The sequence below is a fragment of the Anas platyrhynchos genome, chromosome Z, assembly GCF_047663525.1.
Source record: "Anas platyrhynchos isolate ZD024472 breed Pekin duck chromosome Z, IASCAAS_PekinDuck_T2T, whole genome shotgun sequence".
NCBI classification, from domain to species: domain Eukaryota; kingdom Metazoa; phylum Chordata; class Aves; order Anseriformes; family Anatidae; genus Anas; species Anas platyrhynchos.
In genome coordinates, this window is record NC_092621.1 from 2,132,773 (window position 1) to 2,145,785 (window position 13,013).

Below are 13,013 nucleotides of genomic sequence, written 5' to 3' on the forward strand. Positions count from 1 at the left end.
ATCATTATTTTGTCTGAACTGCTTTGCTGCTTTGCAACCATTAGGACAGCTGGCTAGGAGAAGTGAAACTAAGGATAAAAATCCTTACTTTATTTGTCCCTTTTCCTTGTTTTTCGCTCTTATTACGAGTCAAATCAGAAGGAAGAGATTTGCAATGCCTGCGCTCGGGCCGGGAAGTCAATGAGCTGTGTAATTTATGTTGGAATGTCAGCAGCCAAGCAGGCATAAAATTACAACTCGTTATTGCTGGCGGAGGAGCGAGGGCTTGGGTTTTTTGGGTTGTTACAGCCGGCTTTGGGTGAGGTCGTCCCGGGGAAGCTTTACCTGATGCTGTGGGGCTGCCTGGTTATCTCAGGAGGGGAAGCCAGCAAAGAACGTGCTGTTCTTGTTCCTAAAAATGCTGCCAGGTCTTTCCCTTCCCCAGCACAGCTGTTGCATTGAATTTATTCTATCCCAACTCTTGCAGCTTGGAGAATGCCTGCGGGATGCAGCCGGAGCCTCCTGAGCCGTGTTACGCAGGGAAATGGTGGAGAAGCAACCCGCAGGCAGGTTTTTTTGCTCAACTCACCTTAAAAAGCCGCGATGCTCGGGTGTTTCTGGGGGAATAGCACCCGATGGAGGCTGCTCGCTGGAGCTGGGGTGGTGCGGAGGGACGGGGAAGGTTGTAAAGCATTCCCCGTGTGGGGTGTGTTGTTCCTCCGGAGACGCAGGCTGACCTTCGGGGGAACCCGGCCGGCGGGGCTGAATGGAGGGGCTGTGACAAAGCAATCCCAAAAAGAAAAACAGGGGGAGGGGGACGCTGCGTCGAGCACAGACCCCAGCTTCAGCCCTGCTTGGCGTATGGGGCCTGCTGTGCCCACCCCAAATTTATTAGACCTCAGGAATAGGGCCTGTCTCTTTTTGCTTTTTCATTATTTTTTAATTTAATTAGGGCACAGTGGACCTTGTAATTGGGGAAACTTGCCTGACCCAGCCGGGAGAGCATCACCTGCAGTCCCTAACTCCTGGAGGAAGGGCTTGCAGCCCCTGCTTTACTTCTAGGAAAAGGTTAACCGAGTAATTTCATGTAAATCTCCCACAGCTCGGGGCTCTTTGCTTTGTTTGCAGAGTCCTGCTGCTGCTGGATTGGAGCCACCCGCTTGCAGTAGGGTTAAGCAGGACGGGGTGGCCGCTGCTGGTGGGAGCAACGCTGGGAAAATGAAGTTTGTGCTCACTTTTCTTTCATGTACTCCTCGACAGGCTCACCAGCAAGGTCAGGTAATGATTTAACAAGGGCAGCTGTAGACTGCATCCACCTGGCTGCTGGCCTCTGGGACTTGCTGGAGGCAGGAGACAGAAAACACAGCCCTAGCCTGTTGTTGAGGAAAGCCTGGGATCGATTAACAGGGAGACTTCCATGATTTTTACAAAGCTCTTTATTTTATTTCTTTAAGGCTTATAAAAAGTGTTACTCCGAACCAAAAATCTTTCAATTTTTACATATGTACAGCACGAGAAATAAATAAGGTTTTGAAGTCGTACAAAAACCACAATATACAAACAGGGCTTTGAAGCCACTCTGAGGATGGCATGGTGACAAGCCTCAGCTACTTACCAAAAAGCTCCACTTATTGAAGCCTTTGCTTAAAACCATGGAAAAAAAAAAGATCTCCAAATGTGCTTGCTTTGGTTGGATTGAAGCTCTACAACAAAAAAAAAACTCTGAGAGCTCTGAGGTCTTCAGAACTCAGTGCACCATGTGGCAACACCCTTTTCAGACTGTCTTTCTGCACGCCGATCGTTCGGGAGTTGTCAGGCCGAGTCTCCTTCCGAAAATTAAGAGCAATAAATAAATAGTTCACCCCGGACAGGGTCCACTCTGCTGCAGCAAACGGGACGGCTGCGGGCCCAGCTCATCTGGCACCGGGGAAATCCAAGCGGGGCGTTGGGGCAGTGAAGGCAGGCTCTTGTCTGTTTGGCTCAGTTAAGTGCTTGGCCTAAAAATCAGGTCTTAATTCTGAAAGGAGGTCTTAGTTACACGCCAGGACTACAGCAGCAACGGAGCAGGGGCGAACGGGGTCTCAGTAGTTCCGAGGAGTGGTGCAGAGCTCTCCTGAGAGGGTTCAGTTCGTTCCCTTCCTCCTCCGCTGCATTTGGTGGAAGGGCAGCTGCTGTTTGCCTCTTGTGAAGGGATTAACACCTCCAAGCCTTGCTGGGGAGCAGCTGCCAGCACCATCAGCTGCCATCAGCCCTGCATCCAGGGCTAAATACGAGGGGGGGACGGAGTGCTCTGCCTTCAGACAGGGCGACAGGCACAGATCTCACCATCGGCCAGACACAGGACGGATTTTCAAGGCACGGGATGAGGTGAAGTCACAGGACAAGGGGAAGGGGCGTTGTGCTGATTCCCACCCCTCCCCTAAAGAGCTCCACACCCCTAAAGAGCTCCTCATGCTCGGTGGGTGCAGGTCTCACCTTCCCCCAGCCCCCAGTGCTATAGGATTTGCAGCGACGCCTACGCTAGACGCTAATTTGTTCTTGGCAGCTCTGTTACCAGCAGCCTGCTGAGCAGCTAGCACAATTATCTTCTCAGCTCCCCCGGCAGGCAGACCAGAAGATCATTGCTGAGGTTTAAGATCTCATCTGTAGCTCTGGTTAGTGGGAGCAGGCAGGAAACGCAGCGTCTAACAGGTCAAGGTAAGGCTAAATGCATAAGCCAGGCTCCCCAGGGAAGGGAGGACACAGTTCTAGTTATTCTAGGTCCAATGTCTCCTCTGTTTCTTGCACCCGATTCAAGAGGTTTTGTCTTGAAAAAAAGACATTTGCTTTAAGTGCTACCAAGCCAGGTTTTTGCCAGAGCATCCTTCCACTTTCGTGGTCCTCGTGCATCCTGGTCGCTCCGTGGTAAGTCTTGGGGAAAGTCTTCAGAGCGAGTTTGAGACAGGCCTGGGAAAAGCAAAAAGAGGGAAAAAATTAAGAGAAATAGCAGAGAATTCCTGAGAAATTCCGGGACATTGAGAACAGCTTTAAATGGAAGGTTGGTATTTGAGTTTGTCAAAAATAATCAAGAAATCCCTCTGCCCTGTAGCTATTCAGTGGGAACCTGAGGCCATCACGCACTCAAGAAGGTTGCAAACAAATTTTAAAAGTCTTGACTCCAGCCTCTGCCTGTTCAGAGCCACTTGGGGTGGGCAAATGTTTCCAGGCTGCACCTGCAGGAGCATTCGCTTAGATCTTTCCAGGCTTGTGGCAGAGCAACGAGTTCTCACGCAGGGTTTCCATTCACAGAATTGTTTGCTACTGCACACACAAACCAGCCTGCTGGCTTCTGCCAGGCCTGGAGTGGTGCCAGCTTGTGTTTCTCAGCTGATTTGTGCAAAGCAAGATTAGCAGAGCTGGAGATGAAGCAGGAGGAGCCACTAGTGCAGCCCAAACAGAAGCAAAAGGTTTCTCTGCAGCTCCAGGTCTTCCATCAGGAAGAGGTGATGTTTGGGACACTCCCCTCCACCCCTAACTTTCCTCTCCTCTTTTTTATAGGATAGTTATAGGATAGTAGCATTTATTTTACAGGGTAGAAGCATTTAATAGGTGCACCTAATTAGCTCTCCACTACTGCAAGGGTCTTGGTAGATGCTAAAAATTAGCAAATTGAGTAAAAGTGATGATATCAGCTAGCTTGTGATAGGTGAGACACACACGGAAGTCCAGCACCTGGGAATCTTAGGCTGGGATTTCGTTTTTTGAAAGAAAATGAGGTTCTGAGAATCTAAATGAGAAATGCTGGCTCCACGCATCCCAGCACAGCCACACGCGTCAGACAGGATTTCTCCTAGCTGCTTTTCCCTACCTTTTTTTCCAGTCGTCTGCGCACTTGACAAACCAGAGCTCTTTGCCAGGAGATATGCGGGTCAGCTGGAAGTCCTCTACACAGAAAGCAAACCTAGGAGGAAGAATCAGAAGTCATGAGAAGGAACCCGTTGCCTCTGTGGTCAAAAAACAAGATTTAATACGGATTGCAGGGAATTCTAGGGCAAGTTGTTTGGTTTGACACCTTCTCTCTGGACCATCTTGATGTATCAGTACCTCCTCAAATGGAGGATGCGATGTTTCCTTCCCTACTTTCAGATTCCACTTAATGGAATGGAAATGGAAAATGGAATGGAAAATAATACCCAAAGGATTCTTTAGGTATTATCTGAATCACCTTGAAGTAGGCCAACTCAGTCCCCAAAGGCAGGGGAGACTTATAGGGTCTAAATAAAGGAGAAGAACATCTCAGAGCTGATCTGCAGTGACTTAAAGTCTGGTTTGTGGCCTCATGCTGGCCAGCAACCCACTCCCCTTGTACCATGAAGGTTCGTGAGTTGGTTACAAGGAAGATGAGGCGCTCAGACTTCCAGATAAGTTCAAAAAGCCTTTTTTTTTTGCTGCTGGATTCTGAAAATCGCCCCTTTTGACTGACGTTTTGAGCTAGGTGTGTTAGGCTGCCTGTTTGCTCCTACCTCTGCTGCGTTTCCCCCGATTTCACGCGTATCCGCCTGATGTGCAGTTCCTGGGCAGCCTTGGCGGGCCGATACCAGTAACTCTTCAGCTCCTTCCACAGATCGTACCAGGACTGCGACGTGCCCTCCCAGGTGAGCTTGATTTTTAACAGCTCCCCCATGTCCTCTTCTGTATAGACCAGGAAGGTGTTGGTAGCATTGAGGCCGATTTGATCCAGCCTGGAATTAAAGCACAGAGTCAACATTTCTCCCTTATGGAAGCAGGCCAGATGCTTATTCATCCCCTTGCAAGAGGTTAAACAGAGCCTCTGCAGCTTATCAGGTGCTCCACAGTCACCTGCCCCCGGTTAATTGCTGATTGCACAGCAGAAATGGAGCTTGGGTAGCTGGTTCAGTGCTACGCATCACAAATTCGGCTGCTCAGCCAGCTTTCCATAGCTGAAGGGTGAATTTCACACCTTGGCTCTTCTGGGAGAGGCTAAAGGAGGTCAACAACACCTCCAGAGATCCAAGTGCTCTCAGACTACCCAGATGGTGGAAGGAGAAAGCAAAATGCTTCACCAACAAGCCTTAAAGGCCAATACAGAGAGCACTGGGCACAATTTACTTCATCAGCAATGCTTTTTTTCCCAGCTGAAAAGCTCCTGAATGGTGAAGTGGGGCTGCAAGGCTGGAGTTAGCAGAGGAAAAAAAAATGCCACCTTGCCCAGCCCCTGGTTAGATCAGCTTACTTACATCTCCAAGGAGAGGGGCTCAGAGTCTCCGTTGGTGCCATGCAGGGTGACAGAGAACGTGGGGTCAGCCTCTGCCAGGTTTTTGTAGCTGAAGACGTGCATTTTCATCTGGTAATGGTAGACTGGAGGGAAACAAGGAGAGCACACATTGAACCAGCTGTGTGAGTTGAAAATACTGCTCAGAATTACTCTGTGAAGTAGCATTGGCTGGCAAAAGCCGGACCCTTTCCTTACTTTTTTTTTTTTAAGAGCAAAACCAAATCAATCTACGGAATTTCAGGTGCACCCCGCGCTTCCCCTCCTAGAAATCAGCCTTGGCTCTTTCAGAGGGAGGCAGCGTACCTTTGAAGGGCATGTCAGCTCTTGTTTTTAAGTACATCTTGCTGTTCCTTTTGTTCCGCGTTCTCCTGGCGTTGTAGCCGATGCCGCTGCAGCGGTTCTTCCGGCAGCTCAGGCAGATTCCCTTCTTGAAGCGACTGGAATCAGTACATTGAAACGCGAAGCTTTGTTTATCTTGGTTCACGAGGGAGTCCACAAACAGGTGCACAGACCGCTCGTGCTCACATTTAACCACTTCACCAAGTGCTAGAGGAGCAGAGCGGCAAGGGATACATTTTGTTTAAGTACTTGTCACCCCAGCAGCTGGTAAAGACACAGTGAGCAACACCTTTTTCAGCTGAATGAGGCCAAACGGGACTTTTTTTGGTTGGAAGAGCAGCAATTCGAGAGGTTAGTGCTAAATTCTTGAAGAGGATGGGTCGTTTAGGGCTTTATAGAGGATTCCAGAGGCAGCACAGGACAGCCATAGGTTATGATGAGGTGTTAGTAAGCGTTATTCAGAGCTAAAAGCAAGTCTAGTTTCCAAGGGTACAGACAGTTTAGGAGGGGAAAAAGTCATTTCCTCTGCTCTTGTGAAATCAACTCATCCCCCAGCATCAGCCCAAGTCTATTTGTGAGCAGCCTAGAGGTTAAAGAAGTGATGAGGAACTTACTCCCGTAGGCAATCGCTCCTAAGACATCGCTTAATCCGCAGCCGGGCTGGAAGTCTCCCCCGTTGGGGTAGATGTCAACGTGGCCCACAGGCATCTGGATCCCAATGCTCACCCCCAGCGTCTCCCTCGTGTAGGTGTGCAGGACGTCCACGAAGCTGGCATCGTCAGGGGAGAGGCGCTTGCTGGGGTCCACTCCTTCGAACATGGGGCCGGCTGGATCCAAGCCTGGCGTACCAGGTAAGAAATTGGGTTATTTCACACGGAATCAGTAAGAATTTGATGCTGGGAGCCCTCCCGGGCAGGTGCTACACAGCCAGACCCTGCCCCGTTGCAGATACTGCTCCCCAAGAGCCCTTCACCATGGGCTCACAAAGAAACAGATGAAGATATCCCATAAAAGTCTTGGGGTGACACCATCTAGGCTGCTCCATTTCCAGAAATTACATCCAACAGGCAACCTGGAGCCATCAATCCATGCCAGGTCAGTGACAAAACGCTTCAGAGGTGGCAGAAGACTGCAGACCAGAAGAGGTCTAGCACCCCACAGGGACTGCTGGCAGCCAAAGCTGCCTTGGCTTACATTTAGCTTATTTTCAGCCTGGCCATATGGAGGGACTAATAGGGGTTTAAGCAGCAGCCAGGTAATTTTTACACCTGAGATCCCATCAGGGCTTTGAGTCTGTTACCTCTGAGCCTCGCTCACAGCCTTAAATTGGGGAACAGCTCAGGTGCTTAACTTGTTTGGTGCTTTTCCTGCTTTACCCATAGATTTTTTTTTTATTAGGCTGAGGAACTCACTGCCAATGTCGGATTTAAACACTTAAAGCTCTCTTCTATCACATCCTAAGTTATTACACACTGAAATTGGTTTCTCTAAAGTACAAAGCATCCCATCCAAGATGCTGCCAGAATGTGGAGTTGATTTCTTTTTAACCAAGCATCCCATGGGACAAACTGGACCCAGGGGAGCTCACCCTCATTAGTTTGAGCTATGATTACAGAATCAGTAACACTCACAGGCTTCGGATTTTGAGCCCACATTTGAGTTCAGAAGCGTTTGAGATCAATGGGTCCTCAGATTTTTTCACTGACACCCCCCACACTTCGATATTTGCAGTTCAAAATTAAAATGGTTTCACGTGGAAAGAGAGCCGTGCCCCACACCGCAGCCACAGGTAGGAAGCTTGTCATTTCTGACGACACCAGCCCAAAACATCACAGCAAAACGAGACGAGGCTTTTTGGGGAAGCTTGCTGCCCCTGTTAGAGGTGAGAGGCTGCGTACAGAGCCACTTGCCTGTAATTCTGCCAATCGTCCCGTGGACGTGGTTGCCAGCGAAGCCAGCGACGTGTGCGCCCAGGCTGTACCCGATCAGGTGGACGTTCTCAAGCTTAAAAAGAGGATTTTCCTGCGAAGGAAAGAGAAATAATCCGAGCTGATCCAAGCAGCATCTCCCAGGTAAGCACCGCAGCGAGGCGTTGCTCCACTCCGCCTCGGGGTCGGGATTACACCAGCTCCTTTCCCTTGCTCGTGAGCAGCGGGGCTGGCGTAAACTCGGCTCCCTTGTGCAAGAATGGCTCGTGGAAGGTTGCCACAGCCCCCGTTCCCTCTCCCCCTACCTGTAACCAGTCGAGCAGCCGGGCTATGCTTCTCCCCACCACCTGCGTGTTGTTCACCGCGTCCGTGTAGAGCTGGTGGGCCAGCGAGAGCCAGTCCACCACCACCACGTTGGCCTCCTTCTCCCGCTCCTGCAGGGCGGCCACCAGGCTGCCCAGCCACGTCTCGAACATGCCGCTCATCTGGGGGAGAGAGCGGGGTCAGAAGCTGGATTTTAGGGCCCCCGTTATGCATTCTAGGAAGTTTTCATCTAGGATGTGTGTCCTGCCTCATATATGGGCTTCTCTGCAAACCCCATTACAGTGTGCTTATGGGGTAGGACAGCCAGGTTTTGACAGACCCTGGCTGTAATTAGCCACCCTGCCTCTTAGGGTGGCCACCTTATCGCTCGTTCCTCAATGATTTGAGGAAATCTGATGGATTGCAACACGATTTTTCAGTCCTGGAACTGAAGAGTCCCCAAGCAGCCCAGAAAAGGCAGGAGGGGAAAGCTTGGCAGGCTTCATCTGCCCTCTGCTGCTTCATTGAGGAGAGCGAATAAGGGACACGGAGCTACACGTGTCCCAACTACCACTTTTATGGGGTTAGCCCCATTTTAAGAGGATCAAAGCAGAAAAAGGACTGAGTTGTGCTCACCCCATGAGGCACGGAGCCATATGGCACAGGTGCATTTGGAGATTTGGGACTCCTCAAGCAACCCCTACCACACGGTACGGGACTCGTGAGGGGTGGCAGCACCCAGTAGGGTGGCAGCTGTCCATAGGGTCGCATCCCCTTGTCCCCCCTCACCCCCTGGCCCTATATAGGGTCCCTTTAGGGCTCACCGTCCAGCCGTGGATGATGAAGAAGCTCTTGGCGGTGGCGTTGAAGCCGCACTCCTTCAGGCTCCCCTCCTGCCCCAGGGCCAGCGGGCAGCCTTCGGCCTCGGAGGCCGAGTGGAGGCTGAACCTCACCCGTGGCGACACAGGGGTCGGCGATACTGTCGGCGACATGGGTGGCGATAGAGGCGGCGATAGGGGCGACCCCCTCCCTCCTAGTCCTCCCCCGTCCCCGCCTCGGTCCCTGTGGGGTCCCCCCTCAGCAGTGAGGCCGGTGCTGAGGAGGAGGAAGGTGAGGAAGAGGAGGAGGAGGCTGCTCATGGCCGAGGAGGGGGGTTCGAGGCTGTGGGGTTGAGGCTGGGGCCGGCCGGGAGCCGCTCTTATAAGGGGCCGCCTGTGGGGCGGCGCTGGGGGCCGCCCTTCAAGGGGCCGGTCCCATAGGGCACCCCCCCCCCTCCCTTCCCAGTGACGTTTATGGGGTGGGGACGGCTCGGGGATACCTATGGGGACACCTATAGGGACAGGGACACCTATAGGGGGGTGATGCCTATAGGGGGGTGGCGCTTATAGGGCCGCGGAGGTGGAGAGGGGGTGGGGGGGGCGCCCATGGGACACGCGTGGGGTGGGCTGGGGGGAGACCGGGGACCTGCTTTGGGATAAGAGCCACACACCTCTTTTTTTCCCCTTCTTTTTTCCTCCTTTTCCCCCTATTTCCCCCCTTCTTCTCTCCCTTTTCCTCTTTTTTTCCCCCTTTTTCCCGTTTCCCCCTTCTTCCCCCCTTTTTCCCCTCCTTTCCCCTCTTTTTTCCCTCCTTTTCCCCCTTTTTTCTCTCCTTTTTCCCTTTTTTTCCCTCCTTTTCCCCCTCTTTCCCCCCTTCTTCCCTCCCTTTTCCCCCCTTTTTTCCTCCTTCCCCCCTTTTTTCCCTTCTTTTCCCCCTTTTTTCCCTCCTTTTCCCCCTCTTTCCCCCCTTCTTCCCTCCCTTTTCCCCCCTTTTTCCCCTCCTTTCCCCCCGTTTCCCCCCTTCTCCCTCTCCTTTCCCCCTTTCCCCCCTTTCTCCTTTTTTCCCCCTTTATTCCCCCCTTTTTCCCCTCCTTTCCCCCTTTTTCCCCTCCCTTACCTCCTTTTCCCCCCCTTTATTCCCCCCTTTCCCCCCTTTATTCCCCCCTTTTCCCCCTTTATTCCCCCCTTTTCCCCCTTTATTCCCCCCTTTTCCCCCTTTTCCCCCCCCCTTTTCCCCCTTCTTCCCTCCCTTTTCCCCCCTTTTTCCCCTCCTTTCCCCCCGTTTCCCCCCTTCTCCCTCTCCTTTCCCCCTTTCCCCCCCTTTCTCCTTTATTCCCCCCTTTTTCCCCCTTTATTCCCCCCTTTTTCCCCTCCTTTGCCCCTTTTTCCCCTACTTTCCCCCCTTTTTCCCCTCCTTTCCTCCCTTTTTCCCTCCTTTTCCCCCCTTTTCCCCCTTTATTCCCCCCTTTTTCCCCTTTATTCCCCCTTTTTTCCCTCCTTTCCCCTCTTTTTCCCTCCCTTTCCTCCCTTATCCCCTTATTTGCCCTTTTTTCCCCCTTTTTTTCCCTCCTTTTCCCTCCTTTTCCCCCTCCTTTCCCCCTTTTTTCCCCTCCTTTCCCCTCTTTTTCCTCCCCCTTTCCCCCCTCTTCCCCCTTTATTCCCCCCTTTTCCCCACCTTTCCCCTCCTTTTCCCCCTCCTTTCCCCCCTTTTCCCCCTCCTTTCCCCCTTTTTCCCCTCCTTCCCCCCCAAAAAGATGCTCAACCCAAAGCTCGAGCCGGCCATTTTAGTCCATTTATTTACATTATTTATCCCACCCTGGACACCTTTATTCTGCGGGCATGAAAACGGGGGAGAGCAGGTCTCATATCTTCATTTTACACCCATTCCTCACCCTGTGGACCAAAAGCTCTGACCCTACAGCTCCGACCCTACAGGTTTTGAAGCACAACCCCTCGACGAGCGCCCTCGAAGCGGAGCGAGGCCCCGTAGCCCTTTCTGGCTCTGCTTGCTCCCAGCTAATCTCCGCCAGGTTATGAAACCACCTCACATGCTTCCACGGCGTCACCCATATTCCCAGGGACCTCTCTTTGTCCCCTCGCATCCTTCCGAACCCATTTCTTACACCACAGCCTCCGGATCCCCATCCCTGTGGTGTTTCGACCTAGTAAAAAAGGACTGAAGGGAAAATAAAAACGCTTCGGCTGCCTCTCCCATCACCGTCTTGACTCCAAACGGTCCCGTTGGTTGTAGTTTTACTCGACCACCGAGCCCCCGGCGCGTAATCCCGAGCTGAATGCCTTTGATTGTGAGGGAATATTTACAGCTCAGCCTGCCAGCGGCCCTACAAAGCCGCCCCGGGCCTCCTGTCCCACATTAAATCCCCTGGCATCTGGGCCTGGGGGGTCTTAGCGAGCACGTGCTCTCGTGGCCGAGCTGTTTGGGCGGCCCCGGTGGGCCTGGAGGGGTAAATCCCCGCATTCCTGCCGAACCCTAATTCCTCTCGGCGTTGGGAACGGGATGGTTCGTACCTGCCTCCGACCATCTCCAACGGGGGGAGGTTGCCAGAAGGCTTTGATCCCAAATTGGCCGCCCTCTCCCTCCCCGGCAGGTCCCCACCATCAAGGGCAAACTCTTCTCGCTCCCTTTTTGTTCTCCCAGATGTGCTTGAGCAACGTGATGTGGCTTCTTTGATGACTTTTCTCTCTTCTTCTCTCTTTTTTTCTCTTTTTCTCTCTTTTTCTGTCTTCTCCATGTATCAATCTCATCCTGATCATACGCGGGACGTTACAGCACCTCCAGCCACAGCACGAGCACGGGTTGGAAGCCGGTGCCTGCATTGACACCTCTGCAACCCGCAAAACGAAAAATAAATAAATAAAAACACCTTTTTTTTTTTTTTTGTAATTGTACCTTTTTACCATCCATGCGTTCCCTCCCTGTTACAGCCAGGCTAGAGCTGCTGCAGAGTCCGGAGAGGAGGAATTTGGGGTTGATGTGCGGAGAGGGTATCCTCATCCACACGCTTATTCCCTTAAATTTGCAGATTTTGCATGAACGTGGCCAAATCTGGAGGGGAAGCGTGGTCAGTAAATGTCCTCAGAGCTCAGATTGAAAGGGGACGTGGTTGCCCAGCCCCCAAATGCCTTCCTAGCCCCCAAAACACCTGCCTTGCCCCCAGCCTGCGGGCAGCAGCAGCAGCCTGGAGGGCTCTTCGGGACCACCACGCGGTGATCGCCCTCTAAAAGACCCCAAAGCAGAATAATGGGAAAACTTCCCAGCCTATATCCCCCACCAGCCATCCAGAGCTTGGTTTTGAGCACTCCCAAATCCATCGCTTAGATGTAGAGCTGAGCGATACGGTTTAGTGGAGGGCTTGGTGGCGTTCCTGAAAGCCAGGAACAAGCAGTCACAGCCCTGCACAACCTGCGTAAATGCTTCGCTGGCAGGGAACGCGTCGAATAAACACCGACTTTGGCTACAAGGTTATTCAGTCGCACAGGAGGTTTGTTTTACCGCTGATTTCCCCCTATCTGGGCGCGCAGGGGGTGGATGAACCCGTCACTCTTGGCTGATCCGCCAGCAATCATCGAGTCTTACAGCCTCACCTATTGATGTGCCCTTTTGCCCGTGCTCCTGGCAGGTCCCCACTTTGTTTTATTAAAAAAAAACAACATGAATACATCATTATATTTAACTTACATTTATTATACAATCCATATTTTATATCTATATTTAAACACACGCATGCATAAGGCATATTATAGAGCTCAGGGAGACGGCGCGGGCAGCTGTGGGAAGGCTGCAAAGCCTTCAGCACTTTCCAGCTCCGGCGTTCAAGCTGGTTTCGATTTAAAATAGACACTGGGTGCTTTTTGCCTTCAGGTTTTTCTGCTTAACCATTAGGGCAAGCGACCCGTTTGTATGAATTTCTGTGAAAGAAATTTTTGGGCTCCACAAGCCGCGGCTGTAAGGTAAATGCCAAGGACCAAGCAGGACGGGTAGGAACATCTTTGCCCCTTGTGGTTAGGATGTGGCTTCGGATTTGACTGATGAATGACCCCGGGGTGATTCCCATCGTGCTTATTTTTCACATCTCCCTTCCAGCTTTCTCTCAATGTCCCGTTGCTCCTGGGCTCTGCTGCTGAGCAGCTGCCTGTAAAGGTGCTGCCCATGGTTTCCTTCCCATGGAGAGCAGAAGTAACGATGGAGAGTTGCACTCAGGCTGGCCGTGAGTGGAGATTCCTGCAGTGGAAGTGCTTGAGGACCTCGGTTTTTGCTCAATTTTAATCTATTACATCTGGACGCTTAGCGTTCCCGGAAATATCACCATTTCTGTTCCACAGAAAAAGAAACTGAGACACTAAGGAAGT

At 51.9% G+C, this 13,013-nt stretch overlaps 1 protein-coding gene across 1 annotated transcript; it reads right to left on the bottom strand.

Moving 5' to 3' along the window:
- Positions 1 to 1,397: 1,397 nt before the first annotated feature.
- Positions 1,398 to 9,018, bottom strand: LIPG (lipase G, endothelial type). The gene is made up of 9 exons (XM_027446284.3): positions 8,649 to 9,018; positions 7,827 to 8,006; positions 7,504 to 7,615; positions 6,208 to 6,432; positions 5,558 to 5,800; positions 5,217 to 5,337; positions 4,482 to 4,700; positions 3,827 to 3,919; positions 1,398 to 2,925 (listed from the first exon to the last, which is right to left on the bottom strand). Exons 1-9 carry the CDS (start codon positions 8,961 to 8,963, stop codon positions 2,904 to 2,906), a joined length of 1,530 nt encoding a protein of 509 aa, XP_027302085.2. The 5' UTR covers positions 8,964 to 9,018; the 3' UTR covers positions 1,398 to 2,903.
- Between the last annotated feature and the right edge of the window lie 3,995 nt (positions 9,019 to 13,013).

Excerpts from the sequence above, each read along its gene's own strand:
- LIPG (XM_027446284.3), bottom strand. The coding sequence starts at position 8,963 with ATGAGCAGCCTCCTCCTCCTCTTCCTCACCTTCCTCCTCCTCAGCACC. Across the intron at positions 7,616-7,826 it reads GGCTGCTCGACTGGTTACAG|GAAAATCCTCTTTTTAAGCT; the intron begins GTAGGGGGAGAG and ends TTTCCTTCGCAG. Across the intron at positions 5,338-5,557 it reads AGCTGACATGCCCTTCAAAG|TCTACCATTACCAGATGAAA; the intron begins GTACGCTGCCTC and ends GTTTCCCTCCAG.